The sequence below is a fragment of the Scardinius erythrophthalmus genome, assembly GCF_964197995.2.
Source record: "Scardinius erythrophthalmus genome assembly, chromosome: 5".
NCBI lineage: Eukaryota > Metazoa > Chordata > Actinopteri > Cypriniformes > Leuciscidae > Scardinius > Scardinius erythrophthalmus.
This window is the reverse complement of record NC_138225.1, coordinates 3,467,226-3,493,027: the sequence shown is the minus strand read 5'-3', so window position 1 is coordinate 3,493,027 and position 25,802 is coordinate 3,467,226. Positions and strand designations below refer to the sequence as shown.

Below are 25,802 nucleotides of genomic sequence, written 5' to 3'. Positions count from 1 at the left end.
AAGAGAACCATTATTTTAAATTGTAATAATATTTCATAATATTACTGTTTTTTTTTTTTTACTGCAGGCTTGATGAGCATAAGAGACTTCTTTCAAAAACATTAAAAATAGTAACGTTTCCAAACTTTTGACTGGTACTGTGTGTATATATATATATATATATATATATATATATATATATATATATATATATATATATATATATATATATATATATATATATATACATATATGTGTATATGTATGTATGTATATAAAGTTTCCCTACTGTCCACCACAGTGACCCTCAGTAATGTGTGTGTTTGTGTGTTAAAACTATCAAATGTGTACACGTCCTAATTTGTTACACTGTGTATTGAAATGTATGTTATAATATTTTCTTCTATTATTTTGATGTTTTTATTATCATTCTATGTATTCCAAGCTTTGGCAATATTGTATTATTTTTACAGTCATGCCAATAAAGCAATTTTGAATTCGAATTTAATATTTTCAAGGTCAAGGTAACTTTATTGTCCCCGAGGGGCAATTATTTGTACAGCCAGCAGATAAACACAAGGACACAACACACAACAATATTTTGTAATTTAATCAAAAGCCCTCTCTCTCTCTGTATACCCGCCTGCAGCTTTACAATATGCGGGTGTGAAATCAGAGTGCAAAGGGCCACACAAAGACGCCCTGAATTTTATTCTACTATAAAAGCCCCCACTAACCCAAGAATGGCGAGACGCTTGATAGACACAAGCCCTGTCGAACAGACCACGCCCACATTCAACCAAAGCCACGCCCCCATGGTCTGATGACACGTCCCGACGCTTTTCCACGTCGCGCGCCCAACGGTTGAGGCAGGGGAGGCTGCGCGCGTTCGTGCTTAGGCCGGGAAAAAATGGCGGCGCCCGTCTTGCGAGTGTCCACCCCTCGCTGGGAGCGGATAGTCCGGCTTCTCGTGTGTCTCTCAGGAATCCTGATATCCCTGTACGCTTTCCATGTGGAGAGGGAAAAGACTCGCGACGCCAGTTACCGCGCCATGTGCGACCTGAGCAGCTCCATCAGCTGCTCCAAAGTCTTCACGTCCAGGTGAGAGAGAGAGGGACTGTGTGTCAAACCCTAGCGAGTTCCCTATATAGACAACGTCTGTGTCTGTCATAGGCGCGTTTGAGCGCTCGAAAACAACATTTCGACCCCTTTTGTTTCTTTTTAGTTCATTTTAGGGGCGTTTCACAGTTTAAATTCGCGTGTGAAGAGCTGAAAGTACTGTCTAGATAGGGGGTTTCGGTTGGTTTTGAGACACAGCCGGAGAGTCGCTCCGGGCCGCCTTACTGAATGAGAATTTGATCAAATAAAAATATTAAGTCTTATATTTAGGGTGTTTTCTTGAAAAGCGTATTGGTGTAGGCCATACATCTAGATATAAATGAAGCGACTTTCTTTTAAAGCTGTATTTGAATGTGGCTTTTGTCTTGTGAAACACAAACACAGTGCGATAGCAGCTAATGCTAACCGCGCTAATGAGTGAATGAGTTCAATATCAGTGCGGTGAATATTGTAATAATAATACACACATTATATGCGTTTACTTATGAGAATAAATATAAATAAATTGTGGTCTCGGGGTGAAATCAAAGACTCATTTATTTATAAGCATCTTCACTCAGCTAACTTGACAGCACATCCCTTATATGAGTACAACAGGCTGTTTCATACCTGTCATCAGTTTCATTACATATTTGTTTCTCTTCATGTTTTGAGTGTGACGTTTAAATGTGTTATTGGTGTTTATGGCTGAAGAAGTGGATTGGTTTGATGATGATCTGGGTTCAACTTTGTTTTAGTAACCTTTGAAATCAGTGTGGTTTATTTTATGAGGATTCAGTTCCTGATTTTACTACTGATGGATACACCCTCACACATGATCTGACCATTAATGGTGTGGTTTAGCAATTATTTATAGTGCTTACCTTACTCGTATGGTATAAACTATGATGATATCATAGTTTATACCGATAAGAATAAAGTAATTATGATAATGTAATGATAACGTGTGAGGATGCATCCTTCATTTGATATATATATATATATATATATATATATTAGATATATTAGATAGTCAATTTAAATATCTGGATTCTGCAATGCTTTTAAGTATAGTTTTTCCCGTTTATTCAGCGATAACAAGCCCACTTCTTTTGAGCAACTTGTTGAGGGAAAAAAAGATGCTGATGTGGTTGTCAGGAGTCATGTGAAGTTCTCACACACACACACACACACTTTCAGGAAAACAACATTTGTTTTATGAAAACAAACCACCACATGCTTACCAAAATCATATCAGCATAGATCAGCTGTCATAAGGGATGATTTTTTTTGTTGGTAACTCAATGTGGTTCTTTCGCTCATCGAGATGATGACAGCTTTGGATGTGCTTCATGTGTCTTGCAGGGTTCTGGTATTAATAGAGTCTCCAGCTTTATCTGTGGATCTGTAGATGTGCCCACTCATCACTGAGATAAATAGGACATCATTATATATCATGGTCACTTATTTTTATTACCATCAAGTTAAAGAGATACTAAAGTTTATGAAATCGCCTTTGGTTATTTGCTCACAGAGGGACGTTCCCGGTGTTCAACAGGGAAAACAACCAAACAAAACTCCCAGCTGGGTGAAGGTTTTCAGGAACGTTACATAATCAGGCTTAAGGTCTCGCTCTTAAAGGGAACCAGCATTTATAAGACTTTAATGTGCAGCAGAACTGACTGGCTTTACGTGATCGAGATCTTTTGCTAGGTGTATATGTCTCGCCACTCTGTTGGGAATCCACACAGCGTTGATCATTGAGTCTTCACTGCACTCCTGTCTAAAGGTTTGTGGAAGGATTTCTAAGTGTTTCTGCAGGAGAAAGATGTCATTTTATGCTGTAAGAGGAGTATATATTGGAATATATCTCGATTGGAGTTGCCAGACGAACCAAAGATAGTCTAATGACTCAATGCACGTAGCTTGTTTGCAGTTTCAGACCAGTGAACTCTTGTATTTAAAGTTCATAGTATAGTGGAATTGTGCAGCAAACCTGAAATACAGACACTAGAACAGCATTATTTTGATGCATGTATTGGTTTCAGAAATTGCATTGACTTGGTTGTTAAAGAGAGCAAAAATTGTGCTCTGGAAGTAAAAATCCAATTTATTTTCTCCATAAGGAAATTGATTTTTAACAGTAATGTACAAAGCTTTTCTCGTGTAGCTTGATCTTCAGGCTGATGACAGAAGGTCTGGACTCCATCGCATCTTTCATTGGCCAATAACTTCGAAGAGGCCGTCTGACTGACATGTAAAGCAACCAATCACAGTTTCATTTTGTTCAGTGTCATGTTTAGGGGCGTGAAAATGTAACTTTGATGTCCCTACAAACAACAAAACACCGGCTTGTAAAACTCTTGGATGTATTTTACAGAGTTTATGCCGTTAAAGCAACACCAAAGATTCTTTTGTACCTTAAAATAATGTTTCCACAATGGTTTCAGTGGTTCATCAGCTCGTAACCGGGTGAACGACACTTCTGCATTCGCTTTGCGACCCTATAGGCGGATCTTTTGTGACGTCATTGTTTATGTTTGCCGCGTTGCATCACGGGAATCGTGTGGCAGGAAACACCGCTAGATACCTGAAATTTGATTGTTTTGCACGTTTGGAGGAGGATTTAGAGAAGAGGATGGTTCACTCTTGCTGTGTGGTCGATTGTACGGCTCGTTGGGGGCCTGATAAAAAGTTTTTTCGAAATCCTTCCGAAAAGGATCGCGAAAAACGAAAGAAATGGTTGCGTGCAATTAGGCGATTGAACCTGGACGCTCCGAAGCCTGGATTTCTAACGTTACTGATCGAGTTTGTGAGGCTCATTTTGTTCATGGTAGGCCTAAGTCTTAGTGACTATGTATTTATAGAAGATTGAATAAAATAAAAAATAATAAATCAACCGAGTCATATGTTTTCGCTTTCTGATTCAGGTGTCCCAAACCGCGATCCACAGCACCCAGACTACCGTATTTTCCGCACTATAAGCAGAGGAGCACCTTCCATGAATGGCCTATTTTATAACTGTTTTCATATATAGGGCGCACCGGATTATAAGGCGCATAGAATACAAGATACTGCAGTCAAACGTTTGACTGGGTTTGCGTTATGCAGTGGTCACCAACCTTTTCAAGCCTATAAGATCACATCCAAGTCCAAATGTAAACCAAGATCTTCCACTTGCAAAAAAATATGAAAAAAACAAGTGGCTGAGCTGTAAAACCTTGTTTATACTCGACGCGTCCGCATGAGCCACACAACCACTCGCGCATGCGTACAAAGATGTCAACAAAGATCCTCCTATATAGGCTATAACCGCACTACGCAAGATCGGGCAGTTCTGTAGTTCGAATGAGGCATAAGAAAACTACAAATTTGACTTGCTTTACGGCAAGCGTTACTATAGCCGATAGGTGGCGCTTATATAAAAAAAAATAGCTGTTTCTGATGTCGCAATACATCATACTTTCATAAAATCATGCAACATACTCTACCTTGTCTGTGGACATCGTTATTTCCAAAGCCGATGTTGTATAAACAAATAGCATGTGTGCAACGGTAGGCTAAATTATTTACGACGGCGGTAATGGACAATTCCGCTTCCAACCTGTAGGGGGACCGAAGAGAAAAAGTGCTTTGGTGTTGCTTTAACTTCACATGCTTGACATAATTGAAAATCCAGTGTTTAGTTGATCCTTATAAACGCTCATTATCACATTTATAAACATAATGGCTTTCTTTTTCCATGAGGGGGTTTGGCATCACAATGCCTTTGTTTCCAGGCAGACCATTAACGAAAGCGACACACACGTCTCCCGGAAATCCTGTAGAATTCAACCAATCAGATGATGACTTGAAGACCAATTTTGTGTGCCATATGAATCAGATGCTCAACGGTTTGTGTGCGTGACGTCTGAGACTGGGACCTGCTGATGTACAAGCCACAAGTCCTAGTGATTTTAACTTCAAGAAATCATTTTTAAAAGGCAAAATCCCAGTGAGGAACTAGACTACCCCATAATCCTGCAGAGATCCACCAATCAGAGAAATCACTGTTACCTTGGCAATGAACGTCATTTTAAAAGAGCTTTTCAGAGAACGCCCAATCCCATGAAGCATTGTGGGTGATCAAGCTTATGTAACTGCTATGTATAGGCCAACTAATTATATGCTATATATTTGTTGTTTGATTGTTTTATATTGTTAGATTTTCATTCTTTATATCCTATTGTTTTATATTGTTACATTGTTTATCGTTTCATAATCAATAACTAGGCTACATCTATTTTCATTTTGTACAGTTGTTTGTGATTCCATTTGTGGTTCATTCACTCATCAAATAATTCAAGTATAATAAACCTTTTTTTTATTCTAATCAACATTGTAACATTGCAATGCTGTAATTTATTAATCTTTGAGCTGGTTGGTTTTGGTTGAAGGCTTAGACTTAATTATTGAGGAATCTTTTAAAATGCCTATGGACAGTGAAGTGGAAAACATGCTGCTTGTTCCAGTTATTCTTCCACAATCCTTCCGTTGTCTTTGCGTGTTTTGAGAGTAGAGTCGGTGAGTGAGCATTAGACGTCTCGTAAAAGTGTAAAATGTATTACGCACGTCTGGTATGCAGACTTTGCTTGCTAATAATCGTGATATTTTTGATATTACACTGAAGCTTTGATGCAATATTGCTCGAAACAGAATCATGATTGTTCTGCATTATTACTCATGTGTGATCATGACATATGGAAGAGATTGGGCATGACCTCTGGTGTTTGGCACGGTTGGCTCTTTGATGAACACATTGGAAGGAAGTTATGAAGATGAAGGGCTGTTACACGCCTTTTTCAAGGTTAGATTATAGAAACGTTTTCAGGGTTATTTTCAAACACTTCAGACCCATATAAGAATCAGTTGCTACGTTCAAGTTTACTCTTAAAGTGTAACTTTGTCAATTTTCAACCTGCTTTGTATTGTGTTGGTACTGGTAGTTATGTAAATGAACAATGTTTACTTGTTCTCTGTGATACCTGGACCGAGAAATTCACGTTTATTTGTCAGCAAAAGTCTGCCGGGTGGTGATGCATTTTGCCTGACTTTTGACTGCTTGAGGGTTTTCGTGAAAACTACCGGACAGAAGCTTTCCTGAAGCTCAAACAGTTGAGCGCTGGCGCCTGCAACGCCAATGTCATGGGTTCGATTGCCAGGGAAAGAACTGATAAGAATGTAAATAAATGCATAAATGTAAATATAAAGATTATACTTCCACATTTTTGCATCCTTGCCCACAGAATCTCTGTTACTTTAATGTTCTATTATCAATGTAAAGCTGCTTTGGAACAATCTACATTGATAAAAGCGCTATATAAATGAAGATGACTTGACTTGACAGACTGATCATCAGAGGGTTATTAACAAGAGTTACTGTAAGTATAGGTTTATCACTGAAAATTATATCATACTTTTCTCCACTTTTTAAACAACATTATGGTAAAAATGTAACACTACGACAACAGCTTTCTTACCTTAACGTGATTTGCTCGTTTGGCAATAACTGTTGTCAATTACATCGTAACGCCACCAGGTGACCAAGTGACTTAATGTGTCATTGAATCATTCATTCGAAACAACTTATACTGTATTTTTAAGTAATTCATTCAAATGAATTCAACATTTTAAATAGACTGCAGCAATTCATATTTTGTCAGAACCTCTAGTAAATTATGTTATTTTGTTTAGTTGTCTGTTCAGAATTGTGGGAGAATCATGATCTCTATTCAAAACAAAAAATCGTGATTCTCAATTTATCCAGAATTGTGCAGCTCTACTTCACCAGAAACCGAAAGTAACTCATGGTGCGTTCAAGTCGTCCTGGGATGTCGTGTTTACGGTCACTTTCGGCAGAGTACTTTCTCTTAATTAATTACACAAAAATACAGCAATTTTCTTAAACTCCAGTCCTAGAAAATGAAGAACAAGGAATGTGCATCAGGTGTGTTTTGCTTTTTTATGTTTTTAATTCATCTATGAAGCCACTGTATACTTTATCATTACATTATATCGTTATATTATAATGCTATAATATGTGACCCTGGATCACAAAACCAGTCATGAGTCGCACGGGTATATTTATGGCAATAGCCAACAATACATTGTACGGGTCAAAACTACAGAATTTTCTTTTATGCCAAAAATCATTAGGATATTCAGTAAAGATCATGTTCCATGAAGATATTTAGTAAATTTCCTACCGTAAATATTTAAAACATTTATTTTTGTGAGTGAATGCAGCACAGTCGCCAACATAAATGAACAACTTTAAAGGAGATTTTCAATATTTAAATTTTTTTTTTCACCCTCAGATTCCAGATTTTCTAATTGTTGTATCTCGACCAAATATTGTTCTATCCTAACAAACCATAACATCAATGGAAAGCTTATTTATTCAGCTTTCATGTGATTAATCTGAATTTAAAGGACAAGTTCGGTATTTTACACTTAAAGCCCTGTTTACAGATCGTTTCTGATGAAATAGAACGGTTAAGATTAAAATTTGGACACATGCTGCTGTCCCGAGAATTTTAGGTTTCTTTCGCTTTCCCCAAAACCTCTAGAATGGGTGTATAGGTGCACTGGAACAATACTTCATAAAACGCATTAAACTTTCGTTTACAAAGACCTGAAACTCACCGAGTGGTCAGGGGTGTTCACACAAAAATCGCTGCAAAAGATGCTTTTCAACAGGTTTTATCGTAGTTTTTGTCCAACTCCATTGACTTGTATTGAATGTGCTGTGAGGTACGGTATTACTCCGCCGCTTCTTCTTCTGCTGCTTCTGTGTATTCAATGAAATGCCAGTGGTTTGCTTGCAATTGGCAAAGGTGCATTATCGCCACCAACTGGGCTGGAGTGTCTATTATTCAAGCTGTCAGCGGAAGAATCTACGGGTGTGAGACGTTTGGAAAAATAGATCCACAGTTTTACAACGAATGGTAAAACACCTGTTGGAAAGCATCTTTTGCAGCGATTTTTGTGTGAGCATATCAGTGAACACCCCTGACCACTCGGAGTTTCAGGTCTTTGTAAATGAAAGTTTAATGCGTTTTATGAAGTATTGTTCCAGTGCACCTATACACCTATTCTAGAGGTTTTGGGGAAAGCGAAAGAAACCTAAAATTCTCGGGACAGCAGCATGTGTCCAAATTTTAATCTTAACCGTTATATTTCATCAGAAACGATCTGTAAACAGGGCTTTAAGTGTAAAATACCGAACTTACCCTTTAAAAAAATTTACCCATGTGACTGGTTTTGTGGTCCAGGGTCACACATCGTTATAGGCAATAAGCTTACTTCACTATAGAAAAGTCTGACAATATCACTGCTAAATACTTTTAAATATTGTGGTATTCCGCCATATTTCTCACTAACTCGTAAAGATCGGGGCTTAAAGAAAATCCTGAGCTTCCCATTCGTATTCATGTCATGGTGGTGGCGTTCATGTGCGTTTAACCCGTAAATACGATGTGGAACGCTCCATCACTCCCACTGAACCTTTCTTGCATCCGGGAACCATACAAGTCGACACCATTATGACTAAAAGTTTGCTGAGAAGTATTTCCTACTAAAGCAAGGTGGTATTTGAGTCCGTTAAGCATATCAATAGCAGACTGGGGGGCGTGGCCTTGGACGGCAACATGCCCAATGCATTATGGGTGTTGAAGTTTTCTATCTATTTGACAAAAGGGAATAAATCAGCCTTTTTTCAAATTTGAAAACGCCTTGCGATGAGCCTAATCCAAGATAATGGACGAGAGAAATGTTTTTTACATACTTGATGTCACTTGCACACTAAAAAGTAGCACATATAATGCAGTTAAAATGGACTAATTTACCCAATGTTTATATTTGCTGTGTTTGGACTGCAAATGCTGGAATTGGATGTGACTGGAAACCACCACATTTCTCCTTTGTTGGTGTAATTTCAAACAATTTGGGTCAGAAATCTGTTCGCACCAATAAACGGAAACCGCTGCCTTGATCATTGTATAGTTTTGATTTAGGCCAAATATTCTGTCTTAATGTTCTTGTGTTCCCAAGAGGAGCCCAGAGCGCTGAGATATCATTATATATTTTTAGTTCTTCTCTCTCATGTTGTCTGCTTTCAACTTCTGCTTTTTTACGGTCTCTTTCTGTTGTGTTTTCATCTTCTCTCTAGATGGGGTCGAGGATTTGGACTGTTGGGATCCATTTTTGGGAACGACAGTGCCGTAAACCAGCCAAACAGTGTCTATGGAATTTTCTTTTATGTCTTTCAGCTGTTACTAGGTAAGAACGTCATAAACCGCTGTTTCACATGAACAGGTACTTTATAGGGATGCACGGATGGGCTATTATTTCATCCGCAACCGCATCACAAAACTCACCATCCATCCGCATCAACGTTTTTTTGACCATTTTTCAAAGCCGCACCTTATTGTTTTAAGGTCTATGGGCTAGTGCTGGGCGGTTTACCGGTTCATACCGAATACCGGTGTTTATTTTTGTTACGATATGAATTTTTAATATACCGCAATACCGGTGTATGTCGCTTTAATCGGAACGCGGCACTGCGCGACACAGTCTCACCACACGTCTGCGGCGCATTACAGCTGCGACAAGGTTTTATTCCGTCCTCCACGCGGTGCGTCAAAATAGACTAGGCGCCTATATTTAGCGAAGCGGCGCGGAGAGCCGCTTCTGGGAAGCTTCGATCTGAAACACAAGCATTGACTAGAATGGGCACGAGACGTGTGGGGGTGAGAGTGTCTTTTTTTCTCGCGGCGCGCGTGTTTTTATACTGTATTAACGTATCTGAAGTGAACTGACGGTCTTTAGAAAAGTTTCTTTGGTTTTACGATTGAATCTTTCTTTATCTTTCCTGATAAAGCAGTGTTTATGAGCGTTGCTGCTTTGTGTACAGCCGTTACCGGGGAAACCACTGTTTCTGCCGCTCCTAAAGCGCGTCCTGCTGGCACCTCTTTGTAAACAGCCTTGCAAACCTGTATTATTAATATTAGTGTGGAATTTTTCTATAATATTCACTCATGACAATAAAATAGGGCATTATAAGTAAATCTACTCCAGTATTTCCTCTCTCACTCAGTAGAAAATGTGGTTAACACCCATCATGCTTAAAAAAAAAAAAAAAAAAAAACGGTAAAAACCGTGAAACCGGTATAATTTAGAAAAAAAACGTGATGTTGATTTTTGGTCAAACCGCCCAGCACTACTATGGGCGATGCAAGGCTCCGCGAGGCTAGAAAGCTCTTGCCTGTTCTAGAAATGATACTGATCCAATGCAGCAAAGATATTTAAAGGTCCCATATTGTCAAAACTGAAATTTCCTGGCTTTTTTCATGGTAGCTGTGCCTTTTCACGAGCCGTTGTGTCTTCCGTATAAATGTGATGTCAGAACTACTCAGTCACCGCCTTCAGTCACCACCCCCACCAATGGTGGGTCACTCAGAAAACAACAGGCCAATCAGAAGAGAGGCTCATGAATATTAAGTAGACAGGCCAAAATCGGAAAAAATATATTGAGATACTTATACTGCAAATATATATTCTTAAGGACATCAAAACCTGAAATAAAACTTCAGAAAGGTGTACAATATGAGGCTAAAGTCCCTACTAGTATAGTCTATTGGCTATGTTGTATCCCCAGAATATCAGCAGTGACCTCCGTCTCCGATCGGCGCACAGGGACAAAAATAAATAAATAGCCTAAATAAAACATACATCGGCAACCTGACCTTACCTGACTAGGCTACTGTACAATTTCATCATTGTAATAAACGCAATTTTGCACATCATTTCAACATGCTGCTATTTAACCTACTACTAATTAATGCCTATTGCACTTTATTTTTTTGCAAAAAGAAAGCAAGCTTGAATAAAATAACAAGTCATTCACATTATAGGCTAATGAACTCTATGCACTGTCATGTGACGAGCCTGTTCTGAAGACTCACGTTAAGTTTGACTGCATGGGAAGAGACTGCAATTCATTTTATACCAGCAGGCCTAGCAATCATTTGATTTGTTCAACCGCCACCCGCCCGAATTTAATTAAAATATAATTTTTCGCAACCCGATCCGCGGGTTATCCACGGCTGTAACCGCCAACCGCGCATCTCTAGGATGCACCAGTATAGAAAGTATATGCCATAATAAATGTTACTTTATAGCCAGAATCTTGATATTTCAAACTAACCTGTCTATTGGTCTCTGATGAATGTCTTTGGTCATTGCGTGCACTGTTTTTTACTGTCCGTTCTGCATTAAGTTCAACTTTTATAAAAATGTGTTGATTTCTGCGTGCACTTTTGTTCAGTGTAGCTGTATTTAAACTTGGGCTATTTTCACTTACAATTTCTCAACCGCTTGATTGTTTATATCATTGCAAAATGTATTATCGCCCAGCTCTTTGTATAATATTGATACATAAGGTATCACGTAGAGCGATATAAATTGCTTGTATCATTGCAAAATGTAAACCTTATTATCGCCCAGCTCTAAACTGATAAATGCAACTGAGGCATGAAGATATTATAAACATATCATGCTTTGAAACAATGTGTATGTGAAAACACTATACAAATTTTGACTTTTGACAATTATGAAAACAAGATAATTGAGATAAAACTATTATAGTGTTTAGTAGTTTTCAGTAGGTTGTAGAAGTGCAACATAGGTGATGTTATTTATTTTGATATCGTAAATTAGTTTTTATTGTTTTTGATATTTATTTATTGTGTATACATTATATACTTAATTTTTTTTAGTATTATTTTTTTTTTTTACATTTTTTTTTTTTTTTTTTTTTTTTTAAGTTGAATTATATATTCAAACATCAATGAATCCAGTGATAAAAAGACACTAAAAAAAAAAAAATAGGTAAAGTTTCCAAAGTCAATGGTGTTAAATTACGATTATTCCCATAATCAAGTAGCCATAATTTAAACACAAGAACACGCATGGTGTTTTCCAGCCCCTTAAACTACATTTACTAGTGTGGGAATTATGTTGAAACTAATAGGTGATAACATTTCTGTCTCCGTCTAGGTGTATTTGTGAAACACCTGATAGTTCACATCCGTTTGTGCAGTGTTACAGCGTCTGGTATTAGCCAGAGATGAAAGTTTACTCGTATCGTTTCCTGAAACAGGATTGAGACCAATACGAGATCGAGTGTCTTAGGTTATAGTGTATGGAAGCATATGGGTAGCAATATTCAATTTGAAATGTAATATGCACAATGACAATGCAATATGGAAAATGACAATGCATTTCTGTATTTATATTTGCATTTCTGTATTTAAATTGACATTACATCTGTGCAATGTTGGTGCAAAATGAAAAATCAAATATATAATTTACATTTGCCATTTCATACACTAGTTTTATTATGTATATGAATATATATTTTAACTAGGACTGTCAAAAGATTAATCGCGATTAATCGCATCCAAAATAAAAGTTTGTGTTTAAATAATATATGTGTGTGTACTGTGTATAATTAAATTTGTATATATAAATACACACACATGCTTGTATATATTTAAGAAAAATGTGTAATTTATATATTAAAAAAATTATATTTATATATAATTATATATAAATATATACAGTATATGTATGCAAAATTTCTTAAATATATACATGCATGTGTGTGTATTTATATATACAAAATAATAATTATACACAGTACACACACATATATTATGTAAACACAAACTTTTATTTTGGATGCGATTAATCTTTTGACAGCCCTAATTTTAACGCTTTATAAGTTGCAAAGTTGACATTCATTGCGGGACATTTAATGAAAATGCAATCGCTAGTGTCTTAAAGGGTTACTTCAGGATTTAGCATTAAGCTTTGTATTAGTAGAAAACCTGTAGTATTTTCGAATTACCATGCTTTCCCCCCTCATATCCCCCTGAGAGGAGAGATTTATTAGGGGTGGGAATCTTTTACCATCTCACGATTCGATTCGATTCCGATTCTTGAGGCCACGATTCGATTCAAAATCGATTTTCGATTCAAAAAGATTTTCGATTCAAAACAATTCGATTTTATTCATAATGATTTCTAATCAGGTTTCTGATCATGATCTACTCTCATCTGCTTTGCTATACAGAATGACACACATAATGACAGACATTAAAGTGTCTTTTTCACATTTATTAAGTTCAATTCTCAGGGAAGTGCCTTTTATCAAAAACATTGAAAAAATGTTTTTACTTGGTACTTTTAAAGCAAAGTATTTATGATGACCCATAACGAACTTACTTCTAATACTTCCTATATTAATTTTATTATTAAAACAAATGGAAGTGATTTGGCAAGTCAACTGTAAGGTTACATTTGCCAGCATATGTCCCAACATTGCTGAGAACCAACAGGAAAATAAATGTGTGCTTGTACTAGCAGCATACTTGTAGTAAATGAATACAAACTTCAGCATATTCTGAATCTCTAGCATAGTAGCATTTAATAATAGACTTCTAACCAACATCCTCTTGTTATTTCCAATGAGCAATATAATCCTTCATACAAAAAAAAATTTTGCTGTAGCAAATTCACAAACAGTTTTCGTTCAAAAATATAGAATTATGTACCAGAAGCTATCATAACGTATAATGCTTGTGGACTTATGCATATTCTGAATAATTAGTAACATACAAAGTCGCTCTTGACTTATAGTACACAACTAAATAATAAAGAGTTATGACTTGAAATGTTTGCTGTATATCACAATCAAAAACAGCTTATACAAAGAAAGTGAATGAACATCTGCAGAGAGTAACTTACAGTCAAAATGTAACTTTTTGTGATTGGCATTGCACATTTGGCGCTCAGCCATCATGCGTCCGTTATGTGCGCGTCTCTGTTATGTGCACGCCACAGACTGTCCGCGCACGTGCACGTCCGCTTCAGAGTTCCGCCTTTTGCGTTCCGTCAATGTTACGTTATTAGAATTTTTTTTTTTTTTAGAAAATCGATTTTTGACATTTGTGAATCGATTCAGAATCGTCCACGTCCCGAATCGCGATTCATCAAAGAATCGATTTTTTCCCCCACCCCTAAGATTTATGTATTTTTTGTCTGGAAAAAATCCTCCGATGACGCAAAAATCGTCATTTTGCGTCATCGGAGGATTTTCTGTCCAGAGGCTAAAGACTACAGCCAGTAGATGGCGTTGTTCCGCATGTTTTCAGCCCGCCCATACAGGGTGGGATCTCACTCACAGAATGTACACAGTATCAGCCGTCTTTCTTTGGAAGCTAAGCTAGCATGCTCTTGTTCTGTGGAGAAAGCTGAATAATAGGAGAAAGCTGAGTAAGTAGGGGTTACCATCTTCCTTTTCCCGGACTTGTCCGGCGGGCGAGACTGTTAAAAATGTCCGGGATTCAGCTTTTGCGTTCTGCGGTCGCCATTCATTGTTTACATGCACACCTCTCGTTTCAATCTAACTGAATTAATTCCGATCGGTGAATCTGACTGTAGTGTTTACATGAACGCTAAACAAGTGATCGGTTGATGTGCGTTTTAACATTGCTAAGAAAATTCCCACTCCTCCGTGAGAGATGCGAGACCCGGCGCGTCTCAGTAATGAAGCCACCGGCCTCGCGCCGTTCTCCCGCGGCCGTCAGCCTCGTCCTGCTCGCCACAGTAAACATGATGAATGGCGACTGTAGAACGCAAAAGCCGAATCTCGGACATTTTGGGTCTCTAAATCCCTGGCAAACTCATCACTTACTTAGGCTAGCCTTGTTGTTTTCAACTGTGCTCTCTAACCGGTAGGCGTGGCCTCCTAAGGCAGCGAAGCAAATGCATTCTGGGAGTTGTTGTCTTTCATCCACATAAGCCAAAAATACATTTTCTGGCTTTTCTCAGTCTAGAAAGCTCCAAATTAAAAAATTTCTCCACATTTCTTCTACTTAAATGACCTATTTTAAATACACATTCATCTTCCCAGAGGTGAAGTATCCCTTTAACTGAGTGTAAATGCAATTAAGAAAAATAACATTTAAATGATCATTTTGCTACAGTTTTTGCTTGAACATATTAAATATATCACATTTTCATTTTCATTTTGCAACTTATAAAGCGTTAAAACATCTATTCAACTTACATATTAAAACTAGTGTATGAAATGCCAAATGTAAATTATATAATTGAATTATCATTTTCATTTTGCACCAAACATTGCACAAATGTAATGGAAAATGTAGATTTAAATACAGAAATGCATTGCCATTTTACATATTACACTGTCATTTTGCATATTACATTTCAAATTGAATATTGCTACCCATATGCTTCCATAATAGTAGGAACTTTAATGTGTGTAATCTAAAGCGCCCTCACTTGTGCATGCCTGTAAATCTCCAGGCGTTTCAATGATAAAGCACATGTCAAACATTCACAACCTTAGTTTAACCCCATGACTCTTATGCGCCAATCTCCTCTCTTGACAGATAGTTAGGCAAACGACTCAGACTAGGCCTATGTGTTTGAGTTACTCAGCTTCTATTATATTTCTTATTCCCCTCGTCTGGGTATATTATCATCATAACTAAAACTATTAAAACGTTGTTAACAGTGCAAAAAGTCAAAGTAAAAACTCATACTCATTCAGTTTCTCCATAGGGATGTCTGACTTTGCCACGGTTGTCTGATAGGGAAGTCATAATTTTTCAATGTCATGAAAAATTATGTTGCCATTTCAAAAACCGTATGATCCTAAAATAATCTTTTTGCTTCTGGGATGAAATATGACCTAGACATTTTTTTTTTTTTTTTTTTTTTTTTTTTGTGAGATTCAATGAAATGACCACAACCTGAATTTGTGCAAAACAATCACAGTCGTCTCTAAAAACCAGATATGCATGTAATCCGTGAAAATGGGAGCGTGAAATATATCCTTTAAAAAACCACAAACATTTAAAGCTAAACAAATCCAGAGACACTAGTTGACTAATCGGCTACTGGATAGGGCTGTGCACAATATTGAAGAAAAGTGCGATATGCGACAATTACTCATTAAATAATGCGATATTCGATACGATAATGATTAAAGTGTGTATAGTAAACTTAAATTATCTTTAAAATTTCACGTTTCACATTCTTTTCGTGACTAGAAAACATCCCTACAGTTTCTGAAAGTGAACATCAGTGTTTTACTGTAGCGTAAGAAGTGTTATTTTAACATCAGTGGGGTTTAGGGTTTCAGGTTATCCTACATTAGGGTTATTTAACAACACAAACTGAATAAGCAAATGTAAAAATAAAACACTGCTTAGTTTTCACTGAATGAATTAAATATATCCTGATTCTTATTAAAGCTACCAAACTTATTCAGCCGAGAGCAGCGAGTGATTTTCTCTTTGTCTTTTGTTCATGACCAGTTATTGCAAGCTGTTGCGATATGCATATCGCGATATATACAGGGTTTGTACGGGTGCTTGAAATCCTTGAAAATGCTTGAATTTTGATGTGTTTTTAAGGTTTGAAAAGTGCTTAAATTTGGGATAAAATGCTTGAAAATGCTTGAAATTGGAACTGTATTTCTTTCACAACAAATACCTATCTGACTGAATAGTTTGTTATTAAATGGAGAAATAAAATGAAGCCCTTCAGATACAGAGCGATTTGCGCTACGCTGGCCAGAGTAAAAGTAGGCGGAGTTTTCATTTTGATTTCCGCGCTTGTTTGGATGCCCCGCTTTTATTGGCCGCTCGGGTAATTGTCACAGAGCGCAGCGGGAAAAGTTGAACTATTTTTAACTTTGACCGCAACATGCGCGCAAGCTCGCCAATGCTTTGGTCGACGCAGCAACAAAACGTCCTCGCGCGGCGCAAGCCATTGAAATAACTTCAGTTTTACAGCCTGAAAATCACATTATCTGGTTAGCAATATTTGGACATTAACATAATGAAAAGTATTATTCATAGGCATTATCTACTTCGACCAGGGGTCTCCAACCTTTTTTCATTTGAGAGCTACTTTTAAAAAATGAAAGTGGCCGAGAGCTACTCGTGTAATACAATACTTCAATATCTTAAATAATGTCTCATAACTCTCATATTAACAACTATCCAAACTGTTTTAGACCTAAAATAGTTTTTATAGGCCTATATATGTCACCCTTAAATGTCAGAGAAAACAACAGAATCAGAGATAAAAGAAAAAAATTATAGAAAATTGTACTTTGCATATTATTCTATAAAAAACACATAATTAGTTGATCACAACTAGAGATGAAATGACATGAAAATTTCATTTCATGATTATAGTGACCAAAATGATCACAGAATCCTGTTCAAAAAGTACTAATACTACACAATGAAATCCATTCACCAAGTTTTATGTCAAACCAGCAAATAACAAATAAACTTAGCATCAATATGCACTTTTTGTTTACATAAACATTAAAATAATAACATTAAAAAAGATGGCCAGATTTTAAAGGAGTTTCTTGCAACATGTTATCTACTAACAGTTACAAGTTCAAATAAAGTTTTTATAAAAAGATAAACCTTGCATATTTCAGCCTTTAAATCAGTTTTATAAAAAGAATGAGTCAAAAAAGATAAATTACTGACATTCACAATGCACATTAGCTTATCTTTTATTATTAATAGTAAAATTCGGTCCGATTTTCCCTTGGCGTCTGTCTACTGGTAGCTCGCGGGCGACGTGTTGGAGACCCCTGACTTAGACAGTGATATATTTTAAAAAATAAAACTTGTGATTTGCTTAAATATCTGATCCTTCTGCTATTATGAAACAATTTTGGCTGTTTATAGCATTATCTCTTTTAATGTGATAAAAACACTAAATAATAATTTTGACTATGCATTGGTATGTAATTTACACTGGTTTAAGGTGCTGGAAAAGCTTTGAAATGGCCCCTGAAAGTGCTTGAATTTGACCTTGGAATAGGTGTACGAACCCTGTATATATTTCGATATATTGTGCAGGCCTAGGACTGGGTTGTTGGATGTCTGGTCCTGACCGATTCCTACACGCACGCCTGCCTCATAACGCCCCGTTCTTCATTCCTCAGCGGTCATGTGGGCTTTGCTGACTCAAGGTCTTCTGCGTTTTTGGCTCTGCTGATCTGTCCTCAGGTTCATTGTGCTTCTGTAACTGGACACACTGAAGTCTTTCTTCACACTTCACACATTTGCATAATGCCAGCGTGCAGTCGGCTCTCTGAGTGATGGACGGTTGCAAGCGAGGAATCGTTTTACATTTACTGTGCAGTTTCTCTTCTTATTTTCTTATCGACACGTGAATGAATGGAGAGGCTGTTAGTTCAGGTACTCAAACGAACGGCCAAACCTTCTAAAGTGGCAATTAAAGACTGTATTGTGGCAAATACCAAGTCAGTTTTAATTTTTACACCCAAATTTTCCATTTTAATGAAAGAAAGTACAGGCAAAAACTTTTTTTTTTTTTTTTTCATGCACTGGTTAATTTTGAGTTTTGCTTTCATGACATGTCCAAAGATTTAAGTGTTTATCTTATTGGACTTAAAGTTAAAGTCAGAAATCTCCACTTAAGCATCTTAACACACACTTTTATTCCTACCTATATATTCTGAAGATGTTCATATATCATTTGCTTGGTATTCCTAAAAACATTATTAATGTCTTTTTCAGTCTGTTGACAGTATATTTTCTGATTTCTGGAGTGATAAAAAGAAGATTCGCTCTGTAAAAACCTTTAATATGTCAACAAAATGAAATGAAAACAGAATGAATGTTCAGATTGCTGTTCTGGAAACGTATGCCAATTAGTTTTATATTTAATTGACAAAATGCTTCATTTTCTCATTTTCGTAGATTCGCGTGAGGTGTCTCGCTTTAATTGTTTAATTCAAGTTTAATCAAAAAACTTTAACAATTTAATCAGAAAATTAACAATTTAATAATTTAATACTTTAACAATAATAGGTCCCTATGAAATCTGTTGTATTTCTTTCCCAAACTCCATGTTATTTCTGTGTTTTATGCTTTACTACAAATTTATCATCAAAAACGATGGTAATCAAATGAATTTATAAAACTTTAACAGCTCAATCAATGAATCAAGTGGAAATAGAACAATTCCTTTTCAAAAACATATTACATTTTTTTGGTCAGATAAGGTTTAATGTATGAGTTAAAACATGAATGGAAAAAATGACATTTAATTTCTGTTATAAAGTGTCCCTTTAACGGCTGCCGTCTCTGTAGAGCTCACTGGGTTTTGCAACAGATCCCGTGTGTTGTGTGTAGCCTTGAACCAACAGACACTTGAACATGTTTTTCATTTCTGAAATCTTGATCTCCACTATGACCCGAATCTCAGACGCGAGTCTGAAGTTCTTCCCCTCTCCTGTCCTTGTCTGCTGCGTCCATGTGTGTGTGAGTGTGTGTGTGATCTTTTTGTCCTGCTCTGCCCTAATGAAATTTCATGACTATGAATAGCCAGACTGTGCCTGTGTGTGTGTGTTGAATGCCCTCTGTTCAGGAGAAACGTTCCCTTTTCCGAAGGGTCAAGCGATGATTAGTGGAGGAAAGGTCAAGCCTGGCAATGCCCCACCCCCTTACCATAAGCCCCACCCCCTCACCATAAGCCACACCCCTCACCATAAGCCCCACCCACTCTTTTACACTTAACCAGTTTAGCTGCATGTCTATGAAGGCACTTACCTTTTAAAGCATCATCCTAACTGCAGTGCAAGCTCATGAGTGTGTGATTTGAAACTACACAGGCAGAATCTCAGTGTGTTACAGAAATAGAAACACAGCCTGAGTGACAATACGTGTCATTCATTCAGTATTCATTGTTTTGGCATGTGAAGTGACAAGTGAAGGAGTTGAGAACATTTGGCTTGGGTTTTTCTTCTAACACACCAGCAAGATCTGGATTTCAGTGTGATTTATAGAGGAATTATTAGTGTTTAAAGAAACTCGAAATCTGAAATTTGTTTATTTTACGGTGATTCAACTGATAACAATTTTTTTGTTATAAGAAGAATATTGTTTATTGTAACATATATATGCATGTGTGTGTACTAAAGTATTTATATTATGTCTTTGCTGATGTGGCATTAAAATAACTATAAAAAAAGAATACATTTTTATATAGTGGATTTTCTATAAGAATTATATTATTATTCTAATTTCCATATTTTGTGTGTGTGTGTGTATATATATGGTGTTGAAACCATTGCTCATATGGCATTAAAATAACTATAAAAATGAAGAAATTACTTTTTTTTATATAGTGGATTTCTTATAAGAATTATATTGTTTATTACTATTATTTCCTTATTTTGTGTGTGTTTTTATATATATATATATATATATATATGTGTGTGTGTGTGTATATATACTAAAATGTATATATATAGATGCCATTAAAATAACTACAAAAATGAAGAAATCTTTTATGAAATGACTTTTTGCAGTTGATTTTATAATGCAAATAGTTTAATTGTATATTGCATTCTTTTAGTTTCTGTGAATATAGCTTTTTAATGCTGAAGGACATTTAATGATGAATTTGCTGCATCATTTTTATCTTCATATTCTTACACATACCATCATGTGTGAAGGTTTTGAATGCAGTGGCAGTGCTTCAGTGCATTAACTTCTGTGTGTGTGTGTGTGTGTGTGTAGGTTTGACGGCCAGTGCGATGGCCGCTCTGATTCTCATGACCACCTCCATCGCGTCAGTGATGGGCTCCCTGTACCTGGGCTACATCCTCTACTTCGTCCTTAAGGACTTCTGCTTCATCTGCGTCACCACGTACCTACTGAACTTCATCTTGTTTGTGCTCAACTACAAGCGACTGGTTTACTTGAACGAGGCCTGGAAGCAGCAGCTCCAAGACAAGCGGGACTAGACACACAACCACAGCAACAACAACCACCACAACACAAGTATAGAAGGAGAACAAATCATCCAACACGTGGGGAAAATGTGACCTCTGAAAATTTGTGACTTGCCACCAGGAGACCTTGCTTCCAAACAAATGTTCATTCTGTTGTGTGTGTGAGTGAGTGTGTGTGTGTGTGTGTGTGTGTGATAAGCGAAACAAAAAATTAAACAAGGAAAAGAAAACGTGTAACTTTAGGGGCCACAGATCACAGGTTTATTGGAAGGATTGGAAAACAGAAACACAAATCTTTGTCCGTTTTGATTTTTTGTTGGTTTTCTTTGTTCCCTGAGATGAAAATGAGGTTTTCTTTTGTTTGATCGCGAGAGAGAGAGAGAGAGAGCGCAGTCAGAAAGCTCTTAGGAAACTTCCAGTCAGTACAAACGGAAGAAGGCGTGCTTTCCCTGAGGAGTAAAATAACGGAGAAAACAATGTGAGACTTAGAAATTCTGTTTACTTGAATCCACTGGGAAACCCGTTGCTCTTTGGGAGCAGCTGATTCCAGCGGGACTGAATTTAAAGGTTTATAAAGGGTAAACACGAGTGATCATGAGGCTAATGTACTGCTCGCAGAGATGATTCCACGAAAACGACAAATAAAGTGTAATTTTTTTATGTTTACAGTTTTTTTTATTATTGTTTTGGAAGAGGACCACTCAAAACACGCTGTGTGTGTGTGTAGATCAGATTAATCTGTGACTACTTTACTTTTTTATTTTTATTTGTTTGTTTCGCAGTTCTGTAAATAGCTGCCGCAAAGCAATATTCCAGACTAGTTTGTGTTTTACCGTCGAAAAACATTAAAAAGTCCCAATCCACGGCATGTCCGTCACTTCCAGTGAGTGTTTCAACAGCGATTGTGAGAGTTATTCTTCATGCGTTTGTGCTCATTATGTTGGGGGTCTTGATCCAGATTAAATGCTGCATTCATGTCCTGTTGGAATTACTGTAATTATGAGATGAATGACCGCAATCTTTCCAGCGGTCGTTTTCAGAATCAATGATTTATTTATTTCTTCGCCAGCTCTTGTACGACCAAAATCGACACAGTCACTTCTGAATTCTCTTGCCAGATTCATAAAATGTGTAGTTCACCCAAAAATGACAATTCTGTCGTCATTTACTCGCCCTCACGTCTCTCCAAACCCGCAAGACTTTCATTCATCGTGAAATCAGAGAGATGCGGTGAACGAAAGCGCAAGCATGCGAGAACCAATCTCACGCATCAAGCAAGTACAGGTGAAACTCTGAATGTCGTGCAAAAAGTTCATTTATTTCAGTAATTCAACTTAAAAGATTAATCTAATATATTATATAGACTCATTTACATGCAAAGTGAGATATTTTTGTTATAATTTAGATGGTTATGGCTTACAGCTTATGAAAAAATCTCAGATTTTTGAAAATGCTCATTAGCTGTAAGCCATAATCATCAAAATCATAACAAATAAAGGCTAGAAATATCTCACTTTGCATGTAATGAGTCTATATAATATATTAGTTTCACCTTTTAAGTTGAATTACTGAGAAAAATGAACTTTTTACATGATATTCAAATTTTTCCAGTGTCACGTGTACAGTTGAGCTTCTGTTTTATGTTGGCTAATCAATGTTTATATGTGAATAAAAGCCTAAATTCAATCCGTTCAGCGTATAAAGCGACCAAGTCTTTTCAGAAAATTACAAGCAAGGACAGATGAACCTGGAAAAATTAGAATATCATGCAAAAAGTTCATTTTTCTCAGTAATTCAACTTAAAAAGTGAAACTAATATATAGACTCATTTACACGCAAAGTGAGATGTTTCAAGCCTTTTTTTGTTTTGTTATAATTTTGGTGATTATGGCTTACAGCCTATGAAAAACCACATTTTTAAAATATTCAGAAGCTGTAAGCCATAATCATCAAAATTATAACCAAAATATCTCACTTTGCATGTAAATGAGTCTATATAATATATTAGTTTCACCTTTTAAGTTAAATTACTGAGAAAAATGAACTTTTTGCACAATATTCTAATTTTTCCAGTGTCACCTGTACAGTTGAGCTTCTGTTTTATGTTGGCTAATCAATGTTTATATGTGAATAAAAGCCTAAACTCAATCCGTTCAGTGCATAAAGCGACCAAGTCTTTTCAGAAACTCTTGAGTAAACCGAGATCTTCATTCCTATTCTGAAGACGAACGAAAGTCTTACCGGTTTGGAACGACATGAGCGTCATGTTTTTAGTTATTGGGTGAACCAGCCCTTCATCTGCGCATGTATTGCTGAAGTTTAAGGCATTTATATAACGTCAACGTCCTGCACTTTCATACAATTCAGAATTTAGAGCGTTGCAAAATTCCTCAACCTTAATAAACTCGTCAGTAACTCATATTGCGGAAATTCCGACAAATTCCCATTGAAAAGACCAGTGTGTTCCTGGAGTTAACTACTTATATACTTTCATTATTGGTTTCGTTAGTACACTAGTCAGTCTCTCCCAGGTTTCCACCCTTTGTGTTCGAGTTTAGGTCTATTTTAATTCAACTTGTCTGTATAGTTTCTTATTTTTGTGTCTCATTGAAGATTTATGTTGTAGCATGAGTGACATCACATCTACTGTACTACTGTTGTGTAATTTACCCCTCTGCCCGCCGTCACCCTTGACCTTCCAACAAAATTACAAGTAATTCACTTTTTTCTCACCGCTACCTCTCAGTATTTGTCTCCAGCTGTTGGGATAATGCAACATCTAATTGTCCACCGATGAGTCAAAAACCTGCTGGTTTTCGTCCCTCTTTTAATTTATTTCGAGTTCAAGTATGTCCAGTTTCTCCCGTCTATGTCTTGTGCTGTCATGTTGGACACTAAAAGTCATTATTTTGTTGGTTCACAATGAAAACTTGATCTGAATTTACCAACTATCCAATCCAGTATTGGACGAGTCAAGCTTCTCGTCGACGTTTTCTGGTGATGTTGAGCTAGCTTCAGTTTTCGAACAGAGCTGTGACGTTAAGATAAATAGTTTAGTGAACTTGTGAATGAAAATAAGGTTGTGATGGACATTGAAAATACTCCCTCCCTTTGTTTTCAGACAGATTTTTGGACACAAATCTGTATTTTTATCCCTCACAGTCATGCGTTAGGCTAATTCACATCAATTTAAAAACGGTATCTTCTACCCAAACTGAAGTCTAAGATGTTATTTCCTAATTTATTGACCGTTCATTGGAAACTGTGTATTGAGCAGCACTGATGATGCTTTTGTGGTTGACGTCTCTGTCTATATGGTCCATCTTCGTTAAGTGTTACCAGCCAAGCCTGAGTGGTCAGAGCGGACGAATCGAAATGTAGTTAGAGTTACACAGCTCAATTCTACAAGAGTTGATCGGATTTGTAGATTAGCGTCCGAGTCGTGTGTGAGCTATGTCGGTTTTATATATTCAACGCAGAGAAGTTGATGCCAGAAACACAGTTTCTCCCATCAAAGTCGACATGAAACCTTTTGCAACCCGTTTTACTTGAGTACTGTGACGTGTTTTAGAGTGAAAAAGGACATTCAGTGTCAAGAGATTGAGTTTATCCATTGGGGATTGTGAAAAGGACCTTGTTTCTCCTCAATTTCTTTTTATTAACCAATAGCCTGAGCGATCTAGATGGCATTATCTTCAAAGTAAAGTAACTTCAAATGCATTTCAAGTTATTATACACTCTTAAAAATAAAGGTTCTTCATTGGTATTAATGGTTCCATTTAGAACCTTTAACATCAATGGAATCTTTCCATTCAAATAAGATTATTTTGCACAAAGAGCTTTTCACTGAAAGGTTCTTTGAGGAACCAAAAATGGTTCTTCTATGGAATTGCTGTGAAAACCCTTTATTTTTAAGATGACATTGTATAATAATGTGCACTGACCAATCATTAAAGAGCAGGAACGTGACGTAAATGGTCGGTTTTGAATTTATATTGACTTTAAAGATAAGGCTTTTTAAATTTGTCCAATTCAAATGACAAGACCCCCCAAAAATGACTAAAAAAGGCTTGCCTTCACAACTTTAAATTTCATTAAAAGTGCCTTCTGTATGTCCACTGGGCCTTGGAGAAACTGCAGCCTCGATTCTGAACCGCTTCGGTTTAAGTCTGTCCTTAGATTGGTAAATCGGTATTGTCTCATAACCAGTATCCTTAACTCGATATCTCACTGTTAAAAAAAAAGAGCAAAAACACTGTAAACCCAAATCCAAACAGCGATTTGGTTGATCCTTTACTCATCTTTGTATTATCTCTGATGTTTTCTGCTGAACGCACCACGTCAGTCCTGAGAATTGTACAATGTGAGTTCCAGTTTTTCCATTCTGCTTTTTATTTCCTGATGTAATTGTTGGGGCGTCTCGTTGACGACGAGCCCCTGTAGATGTACAGACTGTTAACGTTAAAGCATATTTTAGTAGATAAACAGAAATGAGAAATGGACGGATTGGAGATTTCATGTTTGGCGTCGTTTTTTTTCTTTTTTATTTCGAACGCACCTTTTCGGGGTATTTCTTTTGTGGAAAATGAACTGTGTTTCGGTTTGCTTCTGTATTTGCCAAATATGAATTTAAGTTAAATGCTGTGTTTTTCCTACATGGATTACTACGTGTTATGGAGAACGCAGAAGGACATCGGATGTGAGATCTGTGTCTGGGAATCAGCGGGAGGACACACTGCAGTGAACATTAACGCGTGTCGTTGTTGTGTGGATTTGATCTGCCATTAAAACATTC

General features: G+C 36.7%; 1 protein-coding gene across 1 annotated transcript; it reads left to right on the top strand.

Annotated features, from left to right (window-relative positions):
* Nucleotides 1-727: 727 nt before the first annotated feature.
* vkorc1l1 (vitamin K epoxide reductase complex, subunit 1-like 1) lies at nucleotides 728-25,802 on the top strand. Its single transcript, XM_081365853.1, has 3 exons — nucleotides 728-1,080; nucleotides 9,287-9,396; nucleotides 20,793-25,802. The coding sequence occupies exons 1-3, from the start codon at nucleotides 890-892 to the stop codon at nucleotides 21,017-21,019; spliced, it is 528 nt and encodes a 175-aa protein (XP_081221979.1). The 5' UTR covers nucleotides 728-889; the 3' UTR covers nucleotides 21,020-25,802.